Consider the following 23,518-nt stretch of genomic DNA (forward strand, 5'->3'; position numbering starts at 1 on the left):
CTTCCTTTCCTTCAGCTGCGCAAAGCAACTGCCAGCAAAGGTGAGAACTCTGCTGCTGTTACAGCTAGTGGACATCACCTCAGTGATGTTTTTTTTTAATCTGAGAAATTTGACAACTTTCATAACTGAAATAATGTGTGACAGTTATGATCTTCAGGCCTGAAACTATCCTTGCTGCTCTTAAAAAGAGAACTTATTGTTCCTTGAGGACTTTGAGCATTGTAGTTCCAGGAGGTTTGTTGACTGCATTTTTAATGGTTAAGGCTGGAAACAAATGGGGACTGTGGGGGTTAGGGAGGACATTTTAGAGGTTGATTTTGGCAAGACATATTTTACGTTGTGAAATTGAGCAGTTCCAGAAGAGCTGATTGGCAGTTATGAGCAGTTGCTCTCTTGCTTTGCTTCATGCTGAGTCCTGTGCTCCCTAGGAGCTGTGTGGGATATCAAGAATATTTTGCTGAGATACAGGGCAGTGACTTGAAAGTACTCATTGAATTTGGACCAGAGATCTACCAGGAGGGTAGAGGACTTTGCTTCCTGTGCTTAGCATTAAGAGGTTCTCTTTCTTCAGTATCTAGGTGTGAGGGAGACCTGCTTACTGTTTCCAATTTGCCCTCACACTGTTTTGACAGTAGTGTTGACTGTCACTCTGAGGCATAAGCAATCATTTTGAAATGTCCACGTGTTCTTATGATGTTCTTGTTCCACTTTTCATGACAATACCAAGTGTATCTCTTGAGCTGTGTGTATGGTACAGTTGTTCCTAATCTGATCCAGTCTGAGGTCACACAAAGTAGTGGGACTTGCCAGCAAAAGTAAGGCAGCTTCAGCCAGTTGGAGTTAGCACTGAAGAGCACTGCTAAGTGTGCAGTCCACCAGTACAACTCAGCCATGAGGATAACCCTCAGCTGACAGTTGGTAGCAAACAATTCAGAGAAATAAATTTTAATCCACTCCTGACTGATTCCCAAGAGCATGTCTATTTATGCCCTTGGCTTAAAAAATCTTTTTAAGTGCCAAGATCAGCTCACTACAACACTGAAGGCATCCACTGGTAGTTGAGAGGGGAAAATGTCACTGTTATGGCTCCTCAAACTGTCATGTAATTGCTGAAAGCCAAACTGCATTACGGCTTGTCTTTGCATTGTGCTAATTAAGCATGAATACACTTGCATATCGTGTTAAAAATATCTGAAGATGTACAGCTATTCTTATTTTGAAAAATACCTTTCAGCAGTTGAGTAGAATACTTTTCAGTTGACAACACTGAAAGAAGTTGTATGATTCTTATTTTCGTATTTGTTGCTTGCCTAAAAATCATCTTTAAGCAAATGATTAATTGCATTTGTAAATAAAGCACAATTGCATCAATTATCCATTTCAAATGAATTTCGTTCTGAATAGTCAAGATGATGTGGCTTAATCAGTAAATGCAAAGGAAATATCGTAAACTGTTTAAAAATACTTTCCATATTCTGTGGAGGCAGAGTGCTTTTTCCTTTAACTGTAGTGGCTTTTTATCAGCCAGCTTTGTACTGGTTTCTGTGTTTAATAGATCAGTGATGGTTACAGTGTGGGGATGTTAGTTGGTTGGAAACTTTTTAATATAGATAAGTAAGTTGTGGTAAGAAATGCAGTCATTGAAGTATGACAGCTTGCATGCCTGTTGATCAGAGTCTGGGACAAGCTCTGTCGTGTCCTTTAAGAGCACATGGAGCTGCTAACTTAGTTTTCTGTCACTGATTGGTTTTAAAAGGACCTGTTATTTCATTATGCTCAGGATCTCCCCTCCACCAAAAAAAAAAAAAAAAAAGGAAGATGTTATGTTAAAACTAATCTTGGAAATTCTTGAGGCGTATTTTACTAACTTATTGAAATACTCAACCATCCTGCTTACAGCTACATTTCAGGAAGCTTTTTGATTGCTGTGTAAAGCTGTGTGGGCAGGTAATTAGCTCAGTAATGAAAAGTTACCTAAGCAGATGAAATGCAGTTATTGACACAGAGTTTGTTTTCTTCTCTAGTACTTGGGTGACCTTGGTTTCTATGTGCCCTGCTGTAAGCTGGTATTTTACAGTGTGCATGTTCAACCTGCAGAGAGCCTTTGGTTCAAATGGTTTTCTCCAGTTAAGAAAATCTTTTATTTTGTAAAGGTGTCCTAAGAACAGATCTGTGTTAATTTGAGAAAGCCTGGTGCCCTTGCTGCAGGCCAGTGAGGCGTGGGGGTACCTGACTGACACCTCAGTGCTGCCAGAGCTTGGAACAGCCCTGTGTCACATTGCCCAGCGTCAAACCCAGGTGTAGGACTTGGGTTCGCTTAAGGTTATAACTAGCACTTCATTGTGTATGATGGAACAAAGAAGAGCATTTCTGCACACTACTTGAGCTAGATGGGTCTTGGGGATCATTTCTGGGATGCAATGTTGGCTGTCACGTTTGTTGCTGTAACTAAAGATTATACCTTTAAATTGTAGCACCTCCTAATAAGTTTGGGAATATTTATGAAAATGCTGATTTTTTTCTTTTTTAAGCTAAAAATAGTTCAATGGCTTTGTGAACTCATTCTGGCTGTCAGAAATGTTCACGTGATCCTGAAAGTGCTGCTAAAAATGTTCAGTTTTTAAATGCAGTAATTGAAGGTGTGTGTTGTGGGAGCAATGTATGAGGCATTTCCTGCATTTGTAAGCAAGCATCCCTGTCACTCCCCAGTTTCCTTGCAGCCAGCAGTTTGTGGGGCTGACCTCCTGCTGGCCCTCCTGGAGGGAGGTGAAGGCTGTGAGCCCTGACCCACCAGGTCTGCCTGCCCTCTCTTTGTGTCGGGGGTGGGCAGCCATCAGCTGGCCTTAGTCCTACAGCAGCCTCACTTCTAACTTGGCCATTAAAATGAAGTTTCATGTAAAAATGTTTTCCTTTGGGATATGCCACTTTGGAATATTTCCTTTGGGATATGCTTTGAGTGATGACCATGTACAATTCTTATTAGTAGATCTTATTTCCTTCAAGCATACGGTTAGTGTTTGACTGCTTTATGCTGCAAGAATACCCCTCACTCAGGATGTTCTCTGGTTGTTTACACAGAATTACTCTTTCTCTGAACTTCCCACCTACTTCTGAGGTTTGTCTCATGCTGGTTATTGTTTAATAAGAAAAAAAATAGAAAAGGATGTGTTTTCTTTGTGGTGTTTTTTTTTCTTTTCTTTTTTTTTAAATTTTTTTCTACATCCCTTTCTTAAAAGTGATGTATCTGCAATTTTGTTACTACCTCCAAAAACTGCTGCTTGTCCTGAGAATAGCAGTGGGAGTCTATCAGGGAGAATCAAGATGATTAATGGCCCTTCTATGCTTGCTGGCTGTTTCCAGAGCTTGGCTGCATTGGACTGGGCATTGTGGTGTACCCTTGATTGCATATGCAAAATATTGCTGTAAGAGAACTGAAAGATAATGGAAAACTACACTGTAACCAGAGTAGAGCTAGGAAACTGCTGCTGTGCTGAGATTTTGTAATGTGGAAGTGCACAGCTTCTCAGTAGCAACAATAGCCAGAAAGTGGAGCAGTGGCCGGGCACAGTGCGGACTGGTGGCTCTCAGCCCATTTTGTCCATCTCTTCCCATGAAAGCTGTACTTTCTTCTCTGTCCAAAAGTGCCTCTCTCACTCTCTTGAAGCCAATAGGTTCCAACAGCTTCAGTAGTTTTTATATAAAGGGAGCATTTTCAAAAATGAAAGAAATAAAATAAACAGGGGAGCATCTTGAATACAGTCTAACCTCAGTAAGACAGACAACTGATTCCAGCATATTTGCTGTTCATGCTGACTGTTAAATTGGGAATACAGTGCATGTCTACAGGGTAGAAGTTACTGGTGTGTATGGTTGCTCTTACTGCTACACATACACATTTATCTAATTCAAGAACTGCCATGTAATGAATATGAGAATTTTCCAAGCTGTGTAGTTGTTGGCAGAGAGTATTATCTTATATGATCCTGCTCTTCTGGTTCAGTTCTAATTTGAAAAACGTGCTTTTGCTGCGTTAAGACAAATAGCTTAATTAAAAATTATACCTATGTGAATAAACTTAAAATATCAATTCCACTGTTATTAGATACATCTGCATTGTTGCCTATTGTTTTAGCTGCAGTATTTTGCATTTATTCTGATTTCCTAAACGAAAACTGCAATCCTGTTAAATTACACAGGTAGCTGAATTTGAATGAAGTTTTGTCTTTAGTTCTGCAACTGTTGGAAAACCTGAAAACCAGTCTTTGTTAAACAACAAAGATTGAGAATTCACGGGTATTGGATCATTATCTTCTAACAGTGCCTTTACTTGTACATCATTGCCTTGCTATCTTTCAGCCAGTTGGGCAGGAGACGATGTGTTTAAATTTACTGTGGCTCTACTGAAATGCTGAAGTATGAAAGGAATTTGTCCATTTGTAGTGATTACTGTGTGACTGGAGCTTTAATGTCACTCTTGGAGAGCTCTGTAATGAATCACTATTATGATTCATGTTTCGTCGATCATTTAAGACTTCAAATTTATTTGGCTGTGTTTACTGATTTTAGCATGCCGTGATCTGTAATATGTGAGCACTTACCTTCAAATCCAAGCAGGAGGCTGTGACACTGAACACTTTCCATGGTATTTCTGAAGTCTATAAACACTCTGGGGTCCAGCTTAGCAGTGGATAAATTCTTTTGTAGGAGTGTTTAGCCTTGAATGAATTTTTAAAAAGCTATAATTGAAGCTATGGGCTCCAAACTCTGAATTCCTTGCTGAAGTTTTACCTTGGAGGTGTGGGGCTGTCAGGCACCTCACAAAGCTGGACCATTTATTCTCACACGGGAATGAACATGCCCTTAAACATTCCTGACGTGTTTTTAAATCTGTCCTTGAAGATCTCTACTGGAGATCTGATACCTCTAATATTTGTACCAACTTTTTTCAGCCTTCGGACACTTCTTGCTTCTTCTACCTTTAGCAGAAAAGAGAGCAGTTGCTATTTTTGTGTGAGAAACACTGCTTATCAGCAGTGTCACAGCCAACGCTGTGCTGGGTGACTAAACAAGTCTAATTCCAAGAATGGCATTAGACTTGTTGATCAAAAATGATCCCTCGTGGCTTAAAAACTGTGAATCAGTCAACAAAAACATGAGATGAGATCATGTTCTGCTATCTGTATTTGTCACTGCTGTGAAATCTCAGTTACCCAAGGAAGAGGGGAAGGACAAGTATGGATGTAACCTCACTACAGCAAAAAAAAAAAAACACAACAGTAACCCCAAAGCCAAAAGACAGAAAAGTGATGTAGCATACACAGACTTGAACAGACTGCAAGCAAAGCTTTAAATAGCAAAACTGTTTGGAGCCATAAGCAGCAAGTTCTTGGTCATGCATTGAGCAGTGCTGTGTTGCAGCCAATGTCTGGAAGAAAAAAGGAGCAGGTTAATTCACCACCCAAAAATCTGCTCGTGGTTTGGCTATTTTCAGCCTTCCAAAATGAAGACCCTTTTGCAGCGCCAGTGTTTTCTTTGGTTAGCTAAAAAAGGTTAGCTTTGGGAGCTCTCTGGTTAATGAGAGTTGTCTCCTTCTGACATCTGTTGTGACCAAGGCTCTGTCTTTTTTCAAAATGAAGTCAGCACATGAAAGCTGTGTGTCAGATTTCTGTTGCTAACTTGCTGTTTAAGGCTGAGTTCCTGATGTATGTTAGTGTGGAATATGCTTCATACAGCAAAAACTGCTCATTGACACGTGGTTCCACTGTGAAGAGGGATTGGAAGAGATAGCATAGACTCAGTACGCGTTTCTTCAAATAGTTTTTTCATTAGTGACAGACGTTGCTTTCAGTGAGCTGTATTGGCTTTGCAGTGGAAGCCAAATCTGTTGGCTTGTGCTCTCATGAACATGCAGAAAGAGCTGCTGCCAGTTCATAATAGGTTCAAAAACTCGGTGGTGTGTGATCAAAGGGGAGGGGAGAAATTGGGTGGAACCAGCTTGATTTATATTCCAAAAGTTTGCTTAGAAGACTCATCGTGGTTCTTTTCTAAAGCACAAAGCAGTCCCCTCACCCCTACAGCTCTCTTGCTACTTATTAAGCTGAAAATAAGATCCTCAAGTCTTGGGGGAGTTGAAAATGACAAACTGGGAAAGCCATCTTTATGGGTAGAGCCATCTTTTTTGAGAAAAAATGGAAATTCTAACGTACATTTAAAACTTCTGTTGAAAATTGAATTACCTATCTAGTTGATTTTGTTCTTTGGAATTAATTTATAACATTGCTACTCTTTGCCTTGAGACAGCCTGATTTGGCAAGTATATACAGTGAGAACCTGTACTGCTGCAGCAACAAAAAAAAAGATGATTAACTTTTGGCTTTATCTAGTTAAGATCAAGCTTTGAATTGAATTCCCTTAGTGTGTTGACAGCTGAAGATTTATGTCTTCCAGCTATATTCCTGTTGCAGAGTTGGCAGAAGTGACCTCTCCAAAAAAGGTCTTTGTTACGGATTTTGCTCTGTTTACATTATTGCCATGAAGGCTGCAATGAAATACAGTACATTAAAGCTAATATATCACCTGCTGACAGTGGTCTTATCTCATTTGTACCTCTTTCCCTTTCCCAGCATGGAAAAAATGCAAACATAAGAATCTGAGGATCAGGAAAAGAAAGTTAATAGTTTTAAATAGTGCTAGCACTAATGGTAGGTCCCTGTGTGCAGTGTATTTTTGTGTCTGGCCCAATGATTCCTTAATTTTTTCATCTGTGAAGCTAATGTAAAAATGTCTTTACCATAATAATGCTACAAAGGAGCAGAACGAGCAATTTGAGGCTTAGGGTATCTATCAGGAGCAAGGAGGTGGCTCAGAGTTGAAAAGAACTCAGGATGGACTGGCAGTGAGGAAGCAGTTTTAAGGCTGTTCAACCTTTGTGGAACTCGTGATGTCTTTTACTCTTCAGCTTGAATTATTCCCTGTCCTGTAGACCTTTGGGTTCTCCACAGCTCTTTCAATCTGTCCTCCCCTCTCTGCTCTGGCTATGGCATCATAAAGCAAGCAGTATGGAGCGGCTTTTTGAAGAAGGGTGCCCAAGCATACCTGCCCTGCTCTGTTTAAGTCTAGGTGACTAGTTTGTTCCATCACTTTGTCTCTTGAGAGATTCTGAATCTCCCTTTAGGTTGTATGAAGATAGAAGAAGGTAGAAAAGCTACTGGTTATACCAGACCTTGACAGAGGATCTTATTCCTCTCTCTTCCCTCAAACAGTGAGATAGGCCTTCTATTGTATTTAAACCAACGTGAACTGTTTCTTCGAGCGTTGTTTGTATACTCCATAAATAATGGGTCTTTCAGTCCTCACCCTCAGTGAGGTGAATAAATAGTGGCTTGCTTTCTCTTTCAAGTGTTTCAAAAACACAAACACTGCCAGTCTTTTATATGCATATGCATGTGTTCAGTTTCTAAATGTGCTTTGAAATCTCTCAACAGGGTGCTCCCCAGGTATCCTTTGAGGATGGGGAAATGAACCTTGCAGGACCTGCAGAACTGTTGTCATCACAGAGGGCCCGTCTTCCTGTAAGGTAGGAATGTATTCTGCAGTGCTTACTTCAGCATGCTTTATCTATATGCAAGACAAGACTGACTTTTCATTCTAATCACACCTGCATTGTACTCATATTTAAGAGAAGGCTTTGGGAAGACCTCATTGCAGCTTTCCAGTGCTTGAAGGGAGCTTATAAGCAGGAAGAGTGAGTTTTTACACGATCTTATAGTGATAGGACAAGGGAGAATAGCTTTAAACTGAAAGAGGGAAATGTAGGTTAGATGTTAGAGAAAATATTTCTTACTCAGAGAGTGGTGAGGCACTGGAACAGGTTGCCAGAGGTGCTGTTGATGCCCCATCCTTGAAGGAGTTTCAAGCTGTACCAAAATATAACTTGCTGTGCATCCTATGTGCCTGTGAGGAGAATGTTTAGATTACTCAAAACACTGTTTTGCCTGCTGACCTGAAGGAGATAGTAAGATATTTTTTTCAGCCTAAGACTTGTTAAATATATTCAAGTATTTGTAAGATATTCAAACTTGTAGAAACAATGAGTTTAGGAGGATTTCAGAGAACATTATTTTGTTTAAAAAGTATATATATACATGCACTTGTCACTCTGTAAAATTTACTGGCATTTCAAACGTTAAAGAATATAAATGTTAAAGCAGCGATTTTGTTTCTGTACAGCTTCTTCCGCAGAGAAGTGAAGAGTTATTTTTTAAAGCTGTTTTTTCAGAAGTATTTTTTTAGTAGCAATTGTTTTATAAAGAGAAAATAATGAAGCACTCACTAGAGGCTGTCTGTCCATCTTACAGGTATCTTAATTGGACTGAATTTAACTAATTATCTGTTTTAGAAGCTCTTATAATGAAATAATAAAATTTTACTTACACAAAAATATTTAATATAACGTACCTTAATATCTGACTTGGTTCTTTTTTACATTATTTCTAGAAAAAAAAAATAATTCTAATTTGCAGAGATGTCTGACTTGTTACGTTTTGAAGATTTTAGGGCCATGAGGGGTTACCAAGTCATGATACCATAAACCTTCATTTAAATAAGTCATGTTATGTTTAATGATGTTAATGAAACTAATATTTCAGCCTGAGGGCTGCTCCATGCTATGGAAGAGAAGAAAACCACTATTGTCCCTGCTGCTTTCACCAGAAAGTATTCCTTCCTGTCATGGAGTTTGATCATTATGACATTAGCACTTAAATAAAACAGCAGCTAGTCACCAAAGAAAATTATCTGAGACTTCTCGTCAGAGCAACAGTCTGTCTGAGGTCAGCATCCCTTCTCTAACTATGGCTAATAGTAGGTATTTCAGAGGGAAGGAAAATAAAGAGCCTCGCAATTAATATTTTATGATTGTGAAACCCAGTCAGTTGAAGTGAAAGGCTTCAGACCTGGATTGTTTCATAATTCTCATTCAAGTAGGAAAACTGTTCCATCTGAAGAAAGTTTAGTTAATTGCTTTAGGTAGGTAAAATTAGAAAGTTGCACACGTGATAAACGAAATGAGTGGCAGTGTGAAGGACTTCTAGTTCCTCTATGTAGAAGCTAATAGGAAGAAAGTTTCTTTGCCTGAATTCTCTATAAAATATTTCACTGTGGAAGTACTGGGAACTTTTTCAGGACTGTATCCTCCAGGAGTCTGAACAATTCCACGTTCTGAGAGCTGAATTTCGCTGAATTTCACTGAAACAGAGGTTTGAACATCATGTCATTGGCAATTTTTAGTGGAATGTATAAAGACAGAAGTAATGACAATCCTCTTTTAATTTCTGATGGTGCTTATTTTGTATTTTTTAATAAAGATAACGCTCAGAATAAGAGTAGCTAAGCTAATACAATCAGTTTATAAAATATGCTGTTTTTCCTTGTTTCCCATCATGTTCTGAATGAGAACTGAAAAATATTTATAGTAACAGTCTGGTCTTGGTACTCTATAGACTTCACACAGAAATGTGTTGCAGCCTGTAACATTCAGTCCTGTAGCACACTGTACATAGAGATACTGTTTCTCAATCCTTGCTTCTCTTCTTAATAAAAATGACTGTGTTAAGGAAGGGGAAACGTGAATCTGCTTGGAAATGAATGTTTGGCTTAATAGCAGTGGATTAGCTGGAACTCTGAGAGTAATGTATGCACTGATAATTCATTATGTGTTTTCATTAAGTTCTGTTTTATTGTCTTGCTGCTTTTCAGCAGAGGTCAGAGTTAGTTCATTGGTTTAAAATCTGTAGGTACTTAATTAAAGTGTAACGGCAGTATTTGTTCCCTCTCTATATTTTCCTTTTTTTAAACCACTTTGTGTGTCTTGCAGTAGTCTGACAACACAGAAGTGCAACAACTTTAAAAAGATTAAAAAAAAAAAAAAAAAAAAGAAAGAAAGAAAAACCTGGTGCCTGCAGGCTGTCTGGTTTGTCTCTGAATTTTCAGACAGCTGATCTGTGAGAGTTAACACATTTTGGATACAAAATGATGATTGGTTGCCACTTCAAACCTGAAACAGAAAGATTACAACATTACTTCATAGTAAATATTTTAACTTCTTGCTAATTTATTTCTGTATACAATGGAGCAACTGAAAGGTGCTCCTCTTAAAGGCAAGTGAGCAACTTCCTGGGCTTTGCTGAACTCTGCACATTCAGTGGCTTTCTCCTCTCCGTGCAGAGTGCTCTCCACCACCTCTTGGATATTGCTCAGATTTTCATCTATCTTTGAGTGATTTCACACTAGCATCTCCAGCTCCAGTTTCTTCACTGATTCCAAGTAATTTTCATCAGAACTTCTAGCATCTGGTTTATGAGGGGGAAGGAAAGATGAAAAAGGAGTAGCAAGTTGGAAAATGTTCATTCAGATGGCTTAGTTGGGACTGGCTTCTCTGAAAGGATGGGTACAGATCATTACCATCAGCAACTGTCTGTTAATGTGTAAAAGTGCATGAATAGAATCATCACCCTCTTTATCAGCCTAAATCTTTGTGATTTGTCTTCAAAATTACATCTACTAACTTGCTATCACCCACAGGCTATGCTCCCTGCCACATGTGAGTAGCCCCTTTTTCTGGGTGCTCTCTTCCCTGGAATGGCAGAACCCAGTGGGACCATAGATACACGTGGAGGATGAGCAGGAAAAAGCAGCTCAGTAACTGCATCCATGAGCTCTCTGCATCTGACTGAGACTTCCTTGCCTCTTACTTGGCTCTGGTCAATAAAAATGCCACAGTGCATGTTTGGAATATCAGCTATGCCTCCCCTTTTTGCAGGGGACACACTGACATTCTGTAGTAAGAATTACTATTTTTTTTTAATACAGCAGCTTGCTAACTGTAACTTCCTTAAAAGCATATTCAGTGGTTATATTCAGTGCTCTATTCACAGCTTGTTGCTTTGTCATCATGAGCCTGAGTTAACTAGTTTAGTGCAGATGTTGAATAGGGTTAAAATGGCAGAAGAATATGTCACTGGAGTGATAACTACTTATTACTTACACATGATAAGTTTTGCCCTGTGTTGAAATAACATTTTACCACAGTGCTCCCTTCTGTGTATTGCAAAACAGTCTGTTGTAGGTTGTATCTACTGCTTTCTCCAAGGGAAATCCTGGCAAGATCCTCCCAGCATTGGTAATTTAGGAAAGTCAAAGCGAACAAAATCCTGGTTCAGAATTTTTACCCCCCATACAGGGGACCTCACAATGGAGTGAGGTCCTTTCTATGCACCTGCACTTTTGGTGGATGAGATTCGTTCTTCACTATTCTTGGGTAGTTTGAGGAGCCTTCAGCTTACAAAGCTTTCCCTGTTGCGTATGACAAATTGATATCACCTGGTGCAGTGTTCAGGAGAGAGCTGTAATACTTGACAGCAAGGTCACTATCAATGTGAAGATCAGACTGATTGGCCGCTGAATATGCAGCACTGCATTTACATTTTGCTTTCCATGTTCAAAATGGACTGTTGTGCATGCTCCCTGTACCCACGCGCATGCACGTATATCCTCTCTGTCTTCTCAAACTGTGCTCATCAGCATTTTTAATAACATGCACGGCAGATCTTCGTGCTAAATGTGATAGTCTGTAAAGAATCTGGTGGAAATCAATAAACATCAAGCACTGGAGAGTTTACATTAGTAAACAGTGGTGGCTTCCTTGGGCTTAAAATCAATAGTGCAGCACTGGCTGTGGCCTTGGACTCAGCCTGAAGCCGCGCTGGGCAAGGGCGATGTCCTTGCTGAGACCAGAGATGGGGTCAGAGCACCAGCATGTATTTGCAGAAGCTGCAGTATTTTCTGGATCAGAATCTCTGCGCCCTGGGAATATGCAGAAGATGCCACGCTGTTTGTCTCGCAAACCTTTGAGCTAGTGCTGCTGACCTCATGCCGAGCCAGCAATTGAGCTCCAGGACTCTGTTTGGTCAGAGCTGCGTTTTCATTCAACGTAGAATGCATATGGGATGGAGAGGGGATATTTGAAATAGGAATAGATCACGAGAACATTACTAGCTTTTGGAAGTTACCTTTTCCTTTTCAGAGATCAGTTTGTTTTTTAAATGGTGAATATTGCAAGAAAACCATAAATTACCCCCAGGTATCAATATTGCAGCTGCTAACCAAAACCAGAATGCCACTCTGTGTTCTCTCTCACCACTTGCTTTCAGTTTTTTAACATGACTCTGTTGAACTCAGGCACCCATCGCCTTCGGGTCCTTCCTGCCTGTGGAGTTCAGGAATTGGTACCCTTAGGCTTAAAGCTCATCCTACTCTGCATTTCACTAACTTCTCCTTTCATTGTTCTATTCTCTTGCTAGTGTAGTTTAAACTGTAAGCCAGCATGGTCAATATGCTGCTGGAATTAAGCCGTTCTTATGGGCAGATGAAACCAACTGGAAGATGGTCAGCAGGAGAGGATGAGGTCTGATTTTGCTAAGTCTTTAATCTCTGAAGTTCTTAACCAAGAAAGCTCAATCCCAGCTATCCTGTTTTATTTATTTATTTTTTTAACAGTCAGGCTTTTGTAGGTACAATTACAAATACAGTGTGTCTTCAAAGATCTATTCACATCATTGCCAAGTTTTCAGATGTAAATAGGAATTACACTTGGGAATGAAAAATGCATTTAAGTCATAGTATTTTTTTTTTTCCTTTAAGACATAGAACACTTCTTTTATATTTGCATGTAGTGTGCTCGATCTTGTTCTGGATATTTAGCACTTTAGTGCATAACTTGTAGGATGTGTCACTGTTTTTAAAAGTCACACACAATCTACCTGCAGGCTACTTGTTTTCAAAAGGAAACCCATTTTTCATACTGAATAGATTTTGTTAGATTTAAAAATAAACTTGTATGTTGTCTTTGGCTTTGAGCTGACTTTTAACTGTAAGTGCACTGATGTGAGATGACAGGTAACCTGTCTGTTGTAATCGCCCTCAGAAGATTCTTGCTCTATTTTACCACTGCTTAGGAAGATGACTTCCCGGGAGTCATCGAGCAGCACAGGGTTATCTGGGGGCAGCCATAATTTATTTAAAATCTTCCCAGTACAAATGGAAACCCATTCATTACTGTTCATTATTTTTTTGGGTCCTCTGGGCCCAGAGGACTTGTTGCTTAATTCGTTTAGATGCTGTGATTCTGTACAAGTCCAAAAGATAATACAGGTAGCATTTTAATTGTATACATGTATTTGTCTGTTAAGGGAATTGGTGGAAGTAGCAGGTTAAACAGGAAGAATAGTTAACTTTCTACATGTGTGGTTTTGGGAAGCATCCTGAGTGGAGTCTAGCTTTTCTGAACAGTTTCACTAGAAAATAAAAATACTTTGTGAAAACAAACCAAAGAACCTCATGGGAAGGTTTTGTCAGTATTTCCTTGCTTATTTAATGAGGAGAAGGGAGTACAGGAAAAAAAACGAGCAGGTAGCAATACATGGTGGTAACGCCTGCGTTGTAGTAAGGTGAAAGTCTCTTATTTTGGAATCAGCTGTGGATTGTTGTGCAGGACGTATATATATTTCCATTTTATTAAGTACAAATTCATTCCAGTCAGCCTTCCCGGGAGAAAAAACTACAAAAACCCCTCAAAACTGTTTTAGCTTATTTTCTCATTCCGCATTTATCCGAGCAAGAAAAGAATTATGGTACTAGGGGCAAGTTGCTTGTAATTAGTCATCACACAACAGGAAAAAGGCTTTTAAAATAAAAATATTGTGTTATTAGAAGCCAGAGGCAGAATTTGAGTAAGATCGCTTGCAGTTATTGTCCTTCTTCTTGAGAGATGCACCTTGTACCAGTTGCTTTTATGTAGACTCTCACCTGATGTGGCGAGGAGGTCTCTTTCAGAGTGGTAGGACACAGCACCCTTGTAATTGTGTGTTTCTGCCTATTCCTGCCTTGAATCCAAAGGCTGTGGGTCAGTGGGATCTGTAAGCTGATCTGTGCAGAAAGTGTTTTCCCTCTTCCCCCACCAGGAAGGCACTGCCGATGGGGTTGGGGGAACGAAGGACTCAGTGATCTTTCTGCACGAGAAACACGCGCTCTGTGGATCTGTCATGTTTGCAGAAATGTTGGAAGCCTTTTCCTCAGCAGCCTGTGCTTGCATTAGATTGACTTGAACTCAGCACAGTATGCAAAGTGGTCATTTGGTTCATGTTTACAGAACTGCCAATACTACAGAATTTGCATGCAGGTATAAACAGAGTTTTTTATAGCTTGAAAGGATCAGAGTACTCCTAATGTGAAGGAAAATACCCAGTAGCTCTCCCCTAATTCTGAATGTCGGTGGAGTTCAATACGATTCAAGAGGATGGAGGTGTTTGAGAAAAAGTAGACTAACACAAAAGGTAGGAATTCCATACTGGAATGCAGGACTTACCCCCTTCTGATCTTTTTTTTTTTAAGTTCTAGCCAATTCAAGTACCTTCCTTTTCAAATTATGATCACCCAGAATAGAACTAAGGTCACCGCAAGGCCAGCAGGGTATAATCCTCCATAGGAAAAGAAACAGCACCTAGCCATGAACAGCTAAAAAAGAAATAATTATACTGCCAGAGATAATAAGAGATTATTGATAATGGTGATTGAAGTAGGAAACTTCCTGAAAAAATGAGCTGAGTTGCATTTCTGATTACAGTTCGGGGTTGTTTTTTTTTAACGTCAGCGACACTGTATGCAATGGAAGGCAGAAAGCAAAATACTTATGATTTAATTAACCAGCTTATCTCTTTGATGTCTTCAAAGTGTGATTTTCCTGTTTTTAATGTGTCCACATGGAGAAATTGACTGAAGAGGCTCAAAAGAAACATAAGTTTAAAAAGTTGCTTTTCTCTATAACACATAGAGTAACCTTTAGTTTTAAATAGGATGAAGATTATTCAGACTTCAAAGCTTACCCTTACATATTCTAATTAATTTATTAAGGATTCACTTAAGAGGGCATCTAGTAATGATGTCATTTCCTATCAGAGTACCAATTCCTAAACTAAAGAAAAATTAAAGAAATCGTTAGCTATTTTGAATGTCATCAGATTTTCTCTGTACTAGTGAGTTCTGAGCCTAATATTGATTCTATACTTTTATCTATCTGATCAAATCACTTGGTTTAGAGCAGAATGTGTTTTTGAGATAGAAAATTCTATAAGGAAGCAAATGAGATGTGTTTCTTTGTGCTCTTTTTTTTTTTAGTGAAATGACCAAAACAGTGGAGATTTCTGGGGAAGGTGGACCCTTGGGAATACACGTAGTGCCCTTTTTTTCATCTTTGAGTGGAAGGTAGGATATTGTCTGCATCGCTCAAGAAGTGTATTAATGAAAGAATTTCAGTTGCAGTTCTCTTAAACGACGTACTGTATAAACACAAAGAAGAATAAATGGTTAAAAAAAAAAATAAATCTATAATTGAGTCTATGAACCCAGTCTCCCGTTACTGAAATGCTCACCAGTCTGTTACACGTGAGACAGTTCCATTCACTAGTTCGTATTTGTCTTTTTAGTTGCCTCTGTTTTTCCTCTCTGGGTGGGAAACTAGACTGTAGGAAAAAGAAATTCTAAGATGTCAGAGTTGGCTTTATTTTCTGTTTGTTTATTTTAAGTTTTTTGATTCAACTGGAGTTCTCTGCATAGGCCCTTCCTTAATGACTTATCAGACAAGAAAATCAAGAAGTAAATAATATAACCTGTTTTTTTTTCCTAAGCCACCTTTCAGATTTGGTTGTATAGCATTTATAGAATGTGTACTGTAACTGTGAACTTTTCTTTGTCACAATACAATTCCTGTAATTATAAATGATTTAACATACTCTCTTGAGATCACAAAAGCCTATTATAGCAGCATGCTCATATTGATGTACTGTAGTTAAGACTGCGTCAGCATTTTTATTATAACTGTTTTCCAAGCTATGTAACTGGAATGTCATAAATAAATAAATAAACCTAACTAATTCTGGGATGAGGGGCTTAGCCAAGGAGTTAATTTGACACTGGCAGTCTTGAACAAGAGATGGGAAATTGCCAGGGCCGTAAATGATACCATTTTATAGTAATGTGACTGCCTGCAACACAAAGCCAATTACTACTAAAGTAAAAATTTTCTAATCCTTAAATGTTTCTTTAGTTGTCAACTTTCATGTAGGACAGAGAATGTGAAGGATTAAATTGCCTTGTAAAAGTTTGTGCCTGTAAATACTTTCTCAGCAGCATCCCAAGTTGTTAGCGAGATCAAATTCGTTCAAAATATTTATTTTCCAAAGGGGAAAGTAGATGACCACCTGCTGCTGGAAAAATGTTGTCACTGTTGCAAGAACAAAGTTGCTGTGCCATGGGGACTGAAGGAGGTCTGAGCTGCATGCCTGGCTTTGAGGCTGCCTGCTTGTCTTGAGCAAGGCGTTAGTACTCGTAACCCATCATGAAATGCAGGCAGTAGTTCTTTGGGTTAGACATACCTTGAATATTGTATTATAAACATTGTATGCAAGATTGTTAGACAGAAAACGTGATAAAATTACATGCTGTTAAAATCAGTAATTATTGCAAGTGTACTACAGTGAACTGTACTGAAGTCTTGGTGCTTTGGGTGCATCTTTTAAAGACCTCCATGATGAAGAAGTGGAGTTGTTTTGTCTACATTTTGTGCATGTTATTTTGTCTTTATTTACAGGCATTTTTGAGGATCTCTGAGAACAAGGGTTTTTGTTCTTTTCTTTAGACAGATGACCTACTTGTTTAGACAGTTGTCTTGAAATTGTAATGACCCTTGGCAGAACCATACTGATAACTTTGTAAGAGTGCTGGGTTTACCCCTTTTATTTAATCAGGCACGAGACTAGAGTATAAATTTTAACTCATGAAAGATGAGAAAGTACAGAGAAGCATCTTTTATTTCTGTTAAGGACGAGGTGCAATTTATGGGGGCATGTCAACCATGACTAACTTGGTCTGGTATTTCAGTTGTAAACAGTTAACTACTAATAAGGTAATGCTGACTTCAGACCTAGTATGCTGCAGAGCAGAATTTTTCTATGTGTAGTTAAAACATCTTATTAATTTATGAACCCTTATATAGGAATTGGAAAACCACTGGAATTATTTTTCTCCTTTCTTCTGCACTTAGATATCGTTAAAAAAGAAAATTAAAATTTAATAGTGCATTAAAACAATGCTAAAATTGAGACTGTATGAAATAGGTAACGGAGTAATGATTTTAAGCTGCCTTACCATACATAACTCAATCCACTTTTTCAGATTCCATAGTGCATACAGTAGGTTTCAGACAAGTGGGAAAACCTATAGTGTTACACGGATGCAGCATCTAGGCATGATAGGATTAGTGAAGAGTGTAATATCTTTAATTTCCTTGCTTCTTTTGGTTTCTACCTTGACACATTTGCATTGAATTATTTGTTGGCATTTAGTTTTTTGATTGCAGCTGGTTGGTTGTTCATCATCGATAGGGCTATGGCCCTGCCCCCCCATTTGCCCTTTGAATCCTTTGTTGAAGAATGTAACACAGGCTACAAGATAACCTTGATATGTTGGGTCTTTCTTTTCTGTGAGATGTTTCAAAACATTCTGTTCAGTTGGAACCAAGTTTACATTTAGAGTATGTTTCTTTAGACATAAATATCAATTTAAAAATCTTTCTAGATCTAACATCAGATGCACAATGAATATTATATCACTTAAAATAGCTTGCTGTGAATCTTTTGAATGAAACTGAATATGAGACAGTTATGAATCTGAGGAAAAATAGAAGAGTTCTGTTTTGGTGATGTGGGTGCTAGCAAAGTTGGAAATTGCACATTGATATTTTTTAGAGTATAACCAGTAGAAAATGGCCTCTACAGACCATCTGTCTGTGCTGATATGGTATGGCAATTTAGTGGATAAAACTGGATGTTAAAAGATCTTGGTGAACATGCAGCTGTTGAGTTATTGGGACATCATTCTGGTACCATTTGATATATCTACATTGAGTTATGTTTGCAATACAGAGGTGCTCCAGGTAGATGGAGAATAGTTCAGCCCTGCCAGAAGTTAGCCCCACCACAGTCTCGCTCCAGTTATGCTTCTTCACTTAACACATCTGTGGTATTCTTCAGTTTCCAATTTGTGAGGAACATGGTAAACAAAAAAACAGGCAAACAAACAAACTTAGGTTTTGATCTGCGAGGTACATAAATGGTTTTGCTGTCATGTATCAAAATAGCAGGCTTTGGGAACTGAAAATGTTTGGAGACCTTCCAAACATAGAAACTTTTTTTTTTGTTTTATCCTACTGCCAGTTTATTTTGCTAAAGTCTAGTTAGAACAATACATTTTAAACTGCTTGTGCTTTTCTTTGGAGCAAGTTAATCTTGGTGACAGACCTGTGTTGCATAAAGTACAACTAACTTTTTATCTAGATGCAGAGATCGCAGGGTTTTCTTCCATATATCCAAGTATGACTTATGGGATTTAATGCTTTTTGAAGTTCTAGCATGTAGGATAACATTAATGTCCAACAATTTTTATTGGTGCATCTTACAGTCCCCTGTGAATTGAAGCAAGAATGGAAAATCCTTCATTTAGGTTAAGCAGTTCATTATGGTCTTCTCTATCTCAAGTCATGTCTCAAGTGAAGATTAATATGTGTATTTGATTGCTATAAAATAGTATCAGCAGTATAAGGATAGTTTTTTTTTTTCCCCTCCATTTAGGATGCTGGGACTTTTTATCCGTGGTATTGAAGAAAATAGTAGATCTAGGCGTGATGGGCTTTTCCATGAAAATGAATGCATTGTGAAGATCAACAATGTGGACCTCACAGATAAAACGTTTGCACAGTGAGTGCTGTTTTACTGATATTTTTAGCTGATGGGGATTTTATACTATGCTGAGTTTATTGAAATGGTTTGTGCAAATTGATATTTATTTTGGATTTAATGACTATAAAATTGTGGTTTGGCAGAAACTTTGTGATTTTCTTTCTGAAACCTCAAAAAAGGTAGAAATTGAGGACAAGAATTTTCTTGTAGCCTTAGTGAACCTTTTCTGCTTATTTAATTTAAATGACTTTAAGGGTTGTTTTTTTTCTTTATAGTTATCTTCACTTTCTAATTCTTCTTTTGTTGTTGTGTATTTTCCTTGTTCCTCAAAGAACTTCAGAAGGAATCAACTTTGCAGAATATTTTTCAATGTTCTTTTGCAAAGGTGATGAGATTTTTTTTGATGCTGTTTCTTTTTCAGCATTTGGGTTTTTAGAAATACTAGTACTGTCAAACTGATTAGTTGAGATTTATGGGTTATGTTGACTACTAAACTGATGGGTTGAGGTTATGAGGTAAAGTCTCACCTTTTATGACTATTTTTGGAAATCTGTTGACATTTACTATTCATCTCAAATTACTTTACATAACAAGTTGCTTTGATTGGCTATGAATTAGTGGCATTGTTGCAAGAAAGGCTAGCCTCTCAAATTTCAGATATTTGCTGTAGTAATTAAATAGTAATTTGTTTTTATCTTCTAATCCATATGTTTAGACAGCTGAGTGTGTGTTTATGATATAACAAAAACCTATGGAGATCTCAAAGGAATTGAGGCTTAACTTTGTGAACAGTAAGCTGAAAATGCAAGGTATCTAGACTAAAATCAAACACGTAATTTTGTTTTTAAGGATAAGTATTTGCAAAATAGGCTTTGATAAAACTAGCATAGTTGGTAGTAGGGTTGTTTTTTTTTTTCTTTTTTTTTTTTTTTTTTTGCTTTCTTCCTCCTAACAGGTTTTCCAGATAACTGCTTTCTGAATGAGTGGTGGTAAAACATCCTGACATAATACTGTATGTGCTATTCTCTTACAGCCAAGGTGGAGAATTTCTGCATAAATTACTATGATTCTCAAAATTTAAATGTGAAAATATGATTGTTTCATCTGTGCAGTTTTGTAATGAAGATGTATACTTCTGAAATGAGGCTGCCTGAAAAAAAATCTCCCTTTTTCAAAATTGCATAGTTGTTTACATACTTGTCTCCTTTGTATTCTCTTCAGAATTTAACTAGTTTTCCAAAGATTTTCAAAGCCATAAAAGATGTATGCAGGTCTGAGGACTCTGTGTTCTTCCATAAGGTTACTCTATTTGGAACACTGGAACACTATTTGGAACAGCAGCAAAATTTCCAATTCTCTGTCAGGTTTCCCTTCAAAGTGAGAAATGCAGGACACTCTCTTTCTCTAAGTTTGCAAGACTGCGGGAGTTGAAGGGGTTATTTGCATGAGCAGAGAAACCAGTTGTCTTAGACAATCTTTGTCATCAGGAGAGCAAAGTGACTAAAAGTCCAATCAGTCACCTGAGGAGCCATATATTATAGTGAAAAGTAGTGTGGTCAACAGTGGTCTTGGATCAGAGAAAAAAAACGTGGGTATTGAGGACTGCATCTGTACTATGTTCATTTGAGGGCTGGGGAGAAGACTTTGGACAAGCTCTAACTTCTAGGTCGCATGGCCTATTGTACTTCTTCCAGAATGGCCTTCTACATCCTTTCTGTTCTTTGACTGCTGAGAGTGACTAGAGAAAAAGAACCTTTCTAGGCTGAAATTAATCCTGTGAATATGCCTTTTGATTTTTATATGGCATGACATAATTCTACTAACCTGACAGAAATCCAAGTTGCAGCCATTCCAGTGAGTATGAAGTAGTATTGTCCTGATGACTACTGACCTAAAAAGGCTCATCAGATTCTTTGAGAGGAAAATCTGTTTGCTACTTTCAATCTGTCAGTTCTTCATAATCTTTGTGAAAGCTCTTTTAACCTTTGATAGAGTTTGTTACGTACGTCTCCTTCCATTTTCAGCAGTGGCTTTATAGGATTGCTCCTGATGATTGCTTCTTCTACAGCCATAATAGCAACAACCTACTTTCTATATTCCCATGTTTGTAATATTTTTGTGTATTAGAACTACTGGTCTGCTTTTTCATTTGCTGTTAATCTATTCAATTGCATTATGTTGTGTTGCAGAGCTTCTAGCATCTCTTCTAATTGACTCCCTTATTTCTTTAAAGTGTATGTTTGGGGTCTCCAGAAATGTAAATTTATCCATCCATTATTCTTTCTCTTTGAAGTGCAGCTAGTTATTTTGCCCCTGAAGACTGCATCGAGGCTTTCCCAAAGGATGGCTTGTGTTATTTCCACTATTTTTTGCTTGTAGGACATGTTACATTTTCTCTTTCATATATTTAAAATATTCATCCACTGAAACTGAATAATTAAATTACTTTCCAACAATGTGGCCAAGCAGATACTTGCAAGGATGAAGATGAGGACCAAGAGAAACCCAGTTAAAGACTTCACATCCTTGTGGTGTGAGCATGCAGTGATTTTTAAGATCAGGATAAGGTCTGTCCTTGGAAACCTGTAATCCCTGCAGACACACTGGGGTAGTGCAGCTACAGTTTTGTTGAGATCTAACCCTCAAGCCTGAATCCGATAGAATACCTTCCCACAACACTCTTCCTGCTACCTTTCTTCTCTGTGCTTAACGTTTCTCTTCTGGTATTGTCTCCTATCAGTGAATACAGTTATTCTGACAACTTTTGCGTGTACATTCAGCGTAGTCAAGGCTTTTCTATCCATTTTCTGTATTTTATCTATTTTCTATCTATTGATTGTTTTCTTGAAGATTTCACTATGACTTCTGTGTCTTCATGTTGCTAAAAACAAAATCCCCTCAAAACAGGTTTTTTCTTTCCCAGAACATCCTTTAGCTATTATTTATATTTGGGTTTGAGTTGTCTTCTGCAGTGTGGAAAGACTTTCAGTTCACTTGAGTTAAACCCTTAGAAAATGGGAAAGGAAAGCATAGAAAGAAGTCTCCTTTGTTCCTTCAGAATCCAAGGTTCATAGAATGTCTTGGTTGATGGAGTCTATGGGTTGTTCAAAATCCAGGGAAGACTGTATATGAGCATTTGTTTTGGCCAAGCTGTGTCTTAATTGCCTTGCAATGAATGAGTAGTCCAAACATTCTATTGTTACCATACATCAGGTCACGAGGAGCAGTTTCATGAAATACTCAATTTCTGGTCCTATACTTATGCACACCGATAAAGACATTAAGTCCAAGTATTCACATTTACAAGAAGTTACTGCTTCAAAAGTGTGAGTGGCATCTGCTTACTCATTTATGTAGAAATGCTTAAATGATTGCCCCTTTAGCAGTCATCATGTTTCTTCAGATATTTGTGTATCACATGCCACCATTTTTTTAATTGCACCATTTATAGTTGCCATGTTTCTTCTGAACACGTCCATGCTTTCCGTACTCCCTTTTTTAATTTTAATTGCTGTTGAGTCAGACAGCAGATGATGGAGGAATTTGAGGGGCAGTTATGCTGCAGTAGAATAACTGGAGTCTTGAGCTTCATTAGGATAGATGTATTCACCAGAGCAAAGTGACCTTTGTGGCTGTGGGCCATCAAGCATACAGCAAACTTTTGATGAGTTTCTGCCATCAGAACTTCACTACCTGATGTTCTGTGTGGAGAATTGTATTACTTTATACTCTGATGTGTTTTTAGCACATAGGAATCCTATGCGATGTGATATGCCTACTTGAAATTTAAGGAAATGTTATGGTATAGAAGTCTTATTTCATGGTTACTTTTTAGAAAAGGGATCGTGCAGATGTGAAGGTAATGTTATTTGCCCACATTTAAAATACATTTTTGTCTTTTTTCTCTGTAAACAACTTCAAACATTGCCCATGTTTTCTGGTTTGCTATGTGAATTTTTGCGTCTGTCTTTTAAAGGGCTCAGGACATCTTCCGCCAGGCGATGAAATTTCAGAGTGTCATTTTGGAAGTCCTTCCTCCTTATAATCGAGAACAATACGAGAAGTCTGCTATTGCTCCCCTTTGTTTTCTGCACAATGATGAAGAAGTTCCGAAAACAAAGATTCCGCCTCCTGTTCATCCGAAGCCTACTCTGAAAACAGTTCATCTTTCTGGAGCAGGCAGCTTGGATGCTGGTGTACAGGCAACGCTACAAGCTAAGAGCCCCAACCTCCCACGTCTGGGTAGAAAACCATCTTCACCCTCGTTGTCTCCCCTTATGGGCTTTGGCAATAAAAAAAATGCAAAGAAAATAAAGATAGACCTGAAAAAAGGTAAATCTTTAGAATTTTTTTTTTCTGTAGCATTGATATTCACCTTTTAACTGAACTAGTGATGTTGAATGTACAAGCAAGTTATTTTGGGTTTAAAAGTTCCAAAACTTCCAAAAGGTAGAAGAACGTTAACAGTAATGTTCTCAATGGTCAGCTTTCCTATAAATTTTAGAAGCATTATCTCAACTCACTGATCTTAGACCATCTCAGGTTATGTGGAAGGTGTTTGATTAACATCATATGAACTGAAGAATTAGTTCAGCCTTTTCCCAATACAGGCGTTTGAATGTTCTGCAACTGTTTTTCATTACTTTCTATTCATATCTGCTAATAGACCA

At 38.1% G+C, this 23,518-nt stretch overlaps 1 protein-coding gene across 6 annotated transcripts in view; it reads left to right on the top strand.

The window, feature by feature from the left end:
- The window catches only part of PARD3B (par-3 family cell polarity regulator beta), a 753,023-nt gene that overhangs the window by 518,255 nt on the left and 211,250 nt on the right, over positions 1 to 23,518 (top strand). For all 6 annotated transcript variants that reach the window (XM_052674691.1, XM_052674692.1, XM_052674688.1 and 3 more), the window contains 4 exons: positions 7,485 to 7,576; positions 15,232 to 15,318; positions 18,741 to 18,866; positions 22,825 to 23,180. In XM_052674691.1, the coding sequence (XP_052530651.1) occupies positions 7,485 to 7,576; positions 15,232 to 15,318; positions 18,741 to 18,866; positions 22,825 to 23,180 (661 nt within the window). The remainder of the gene's footprint in view (positions 1 to 7,484; positions 7,577 to 15,231; positions 15,319 to 18,740; positions 18,867 to 22,824; positions 23,181 to 23,518) is intronic.

The sequence above is a fragment of the Tympanuchus pallidicinctus genome, unplaced genomic scaffold, assembly GCF_026119805.1.
Source record: "Tympanuchus pallidicinctus isolate F22 unplaced genomic scaffold, pur_lepc_1.0 scaffold15, whole genome shotgun sequence".
Classification (NCBI taxonomy): Eukaryota; Metazoa; Chordata; class Aves; order Galliformes; family Phasianidae; genus Tympanuchus; species Tympanuchus pallidicinctus.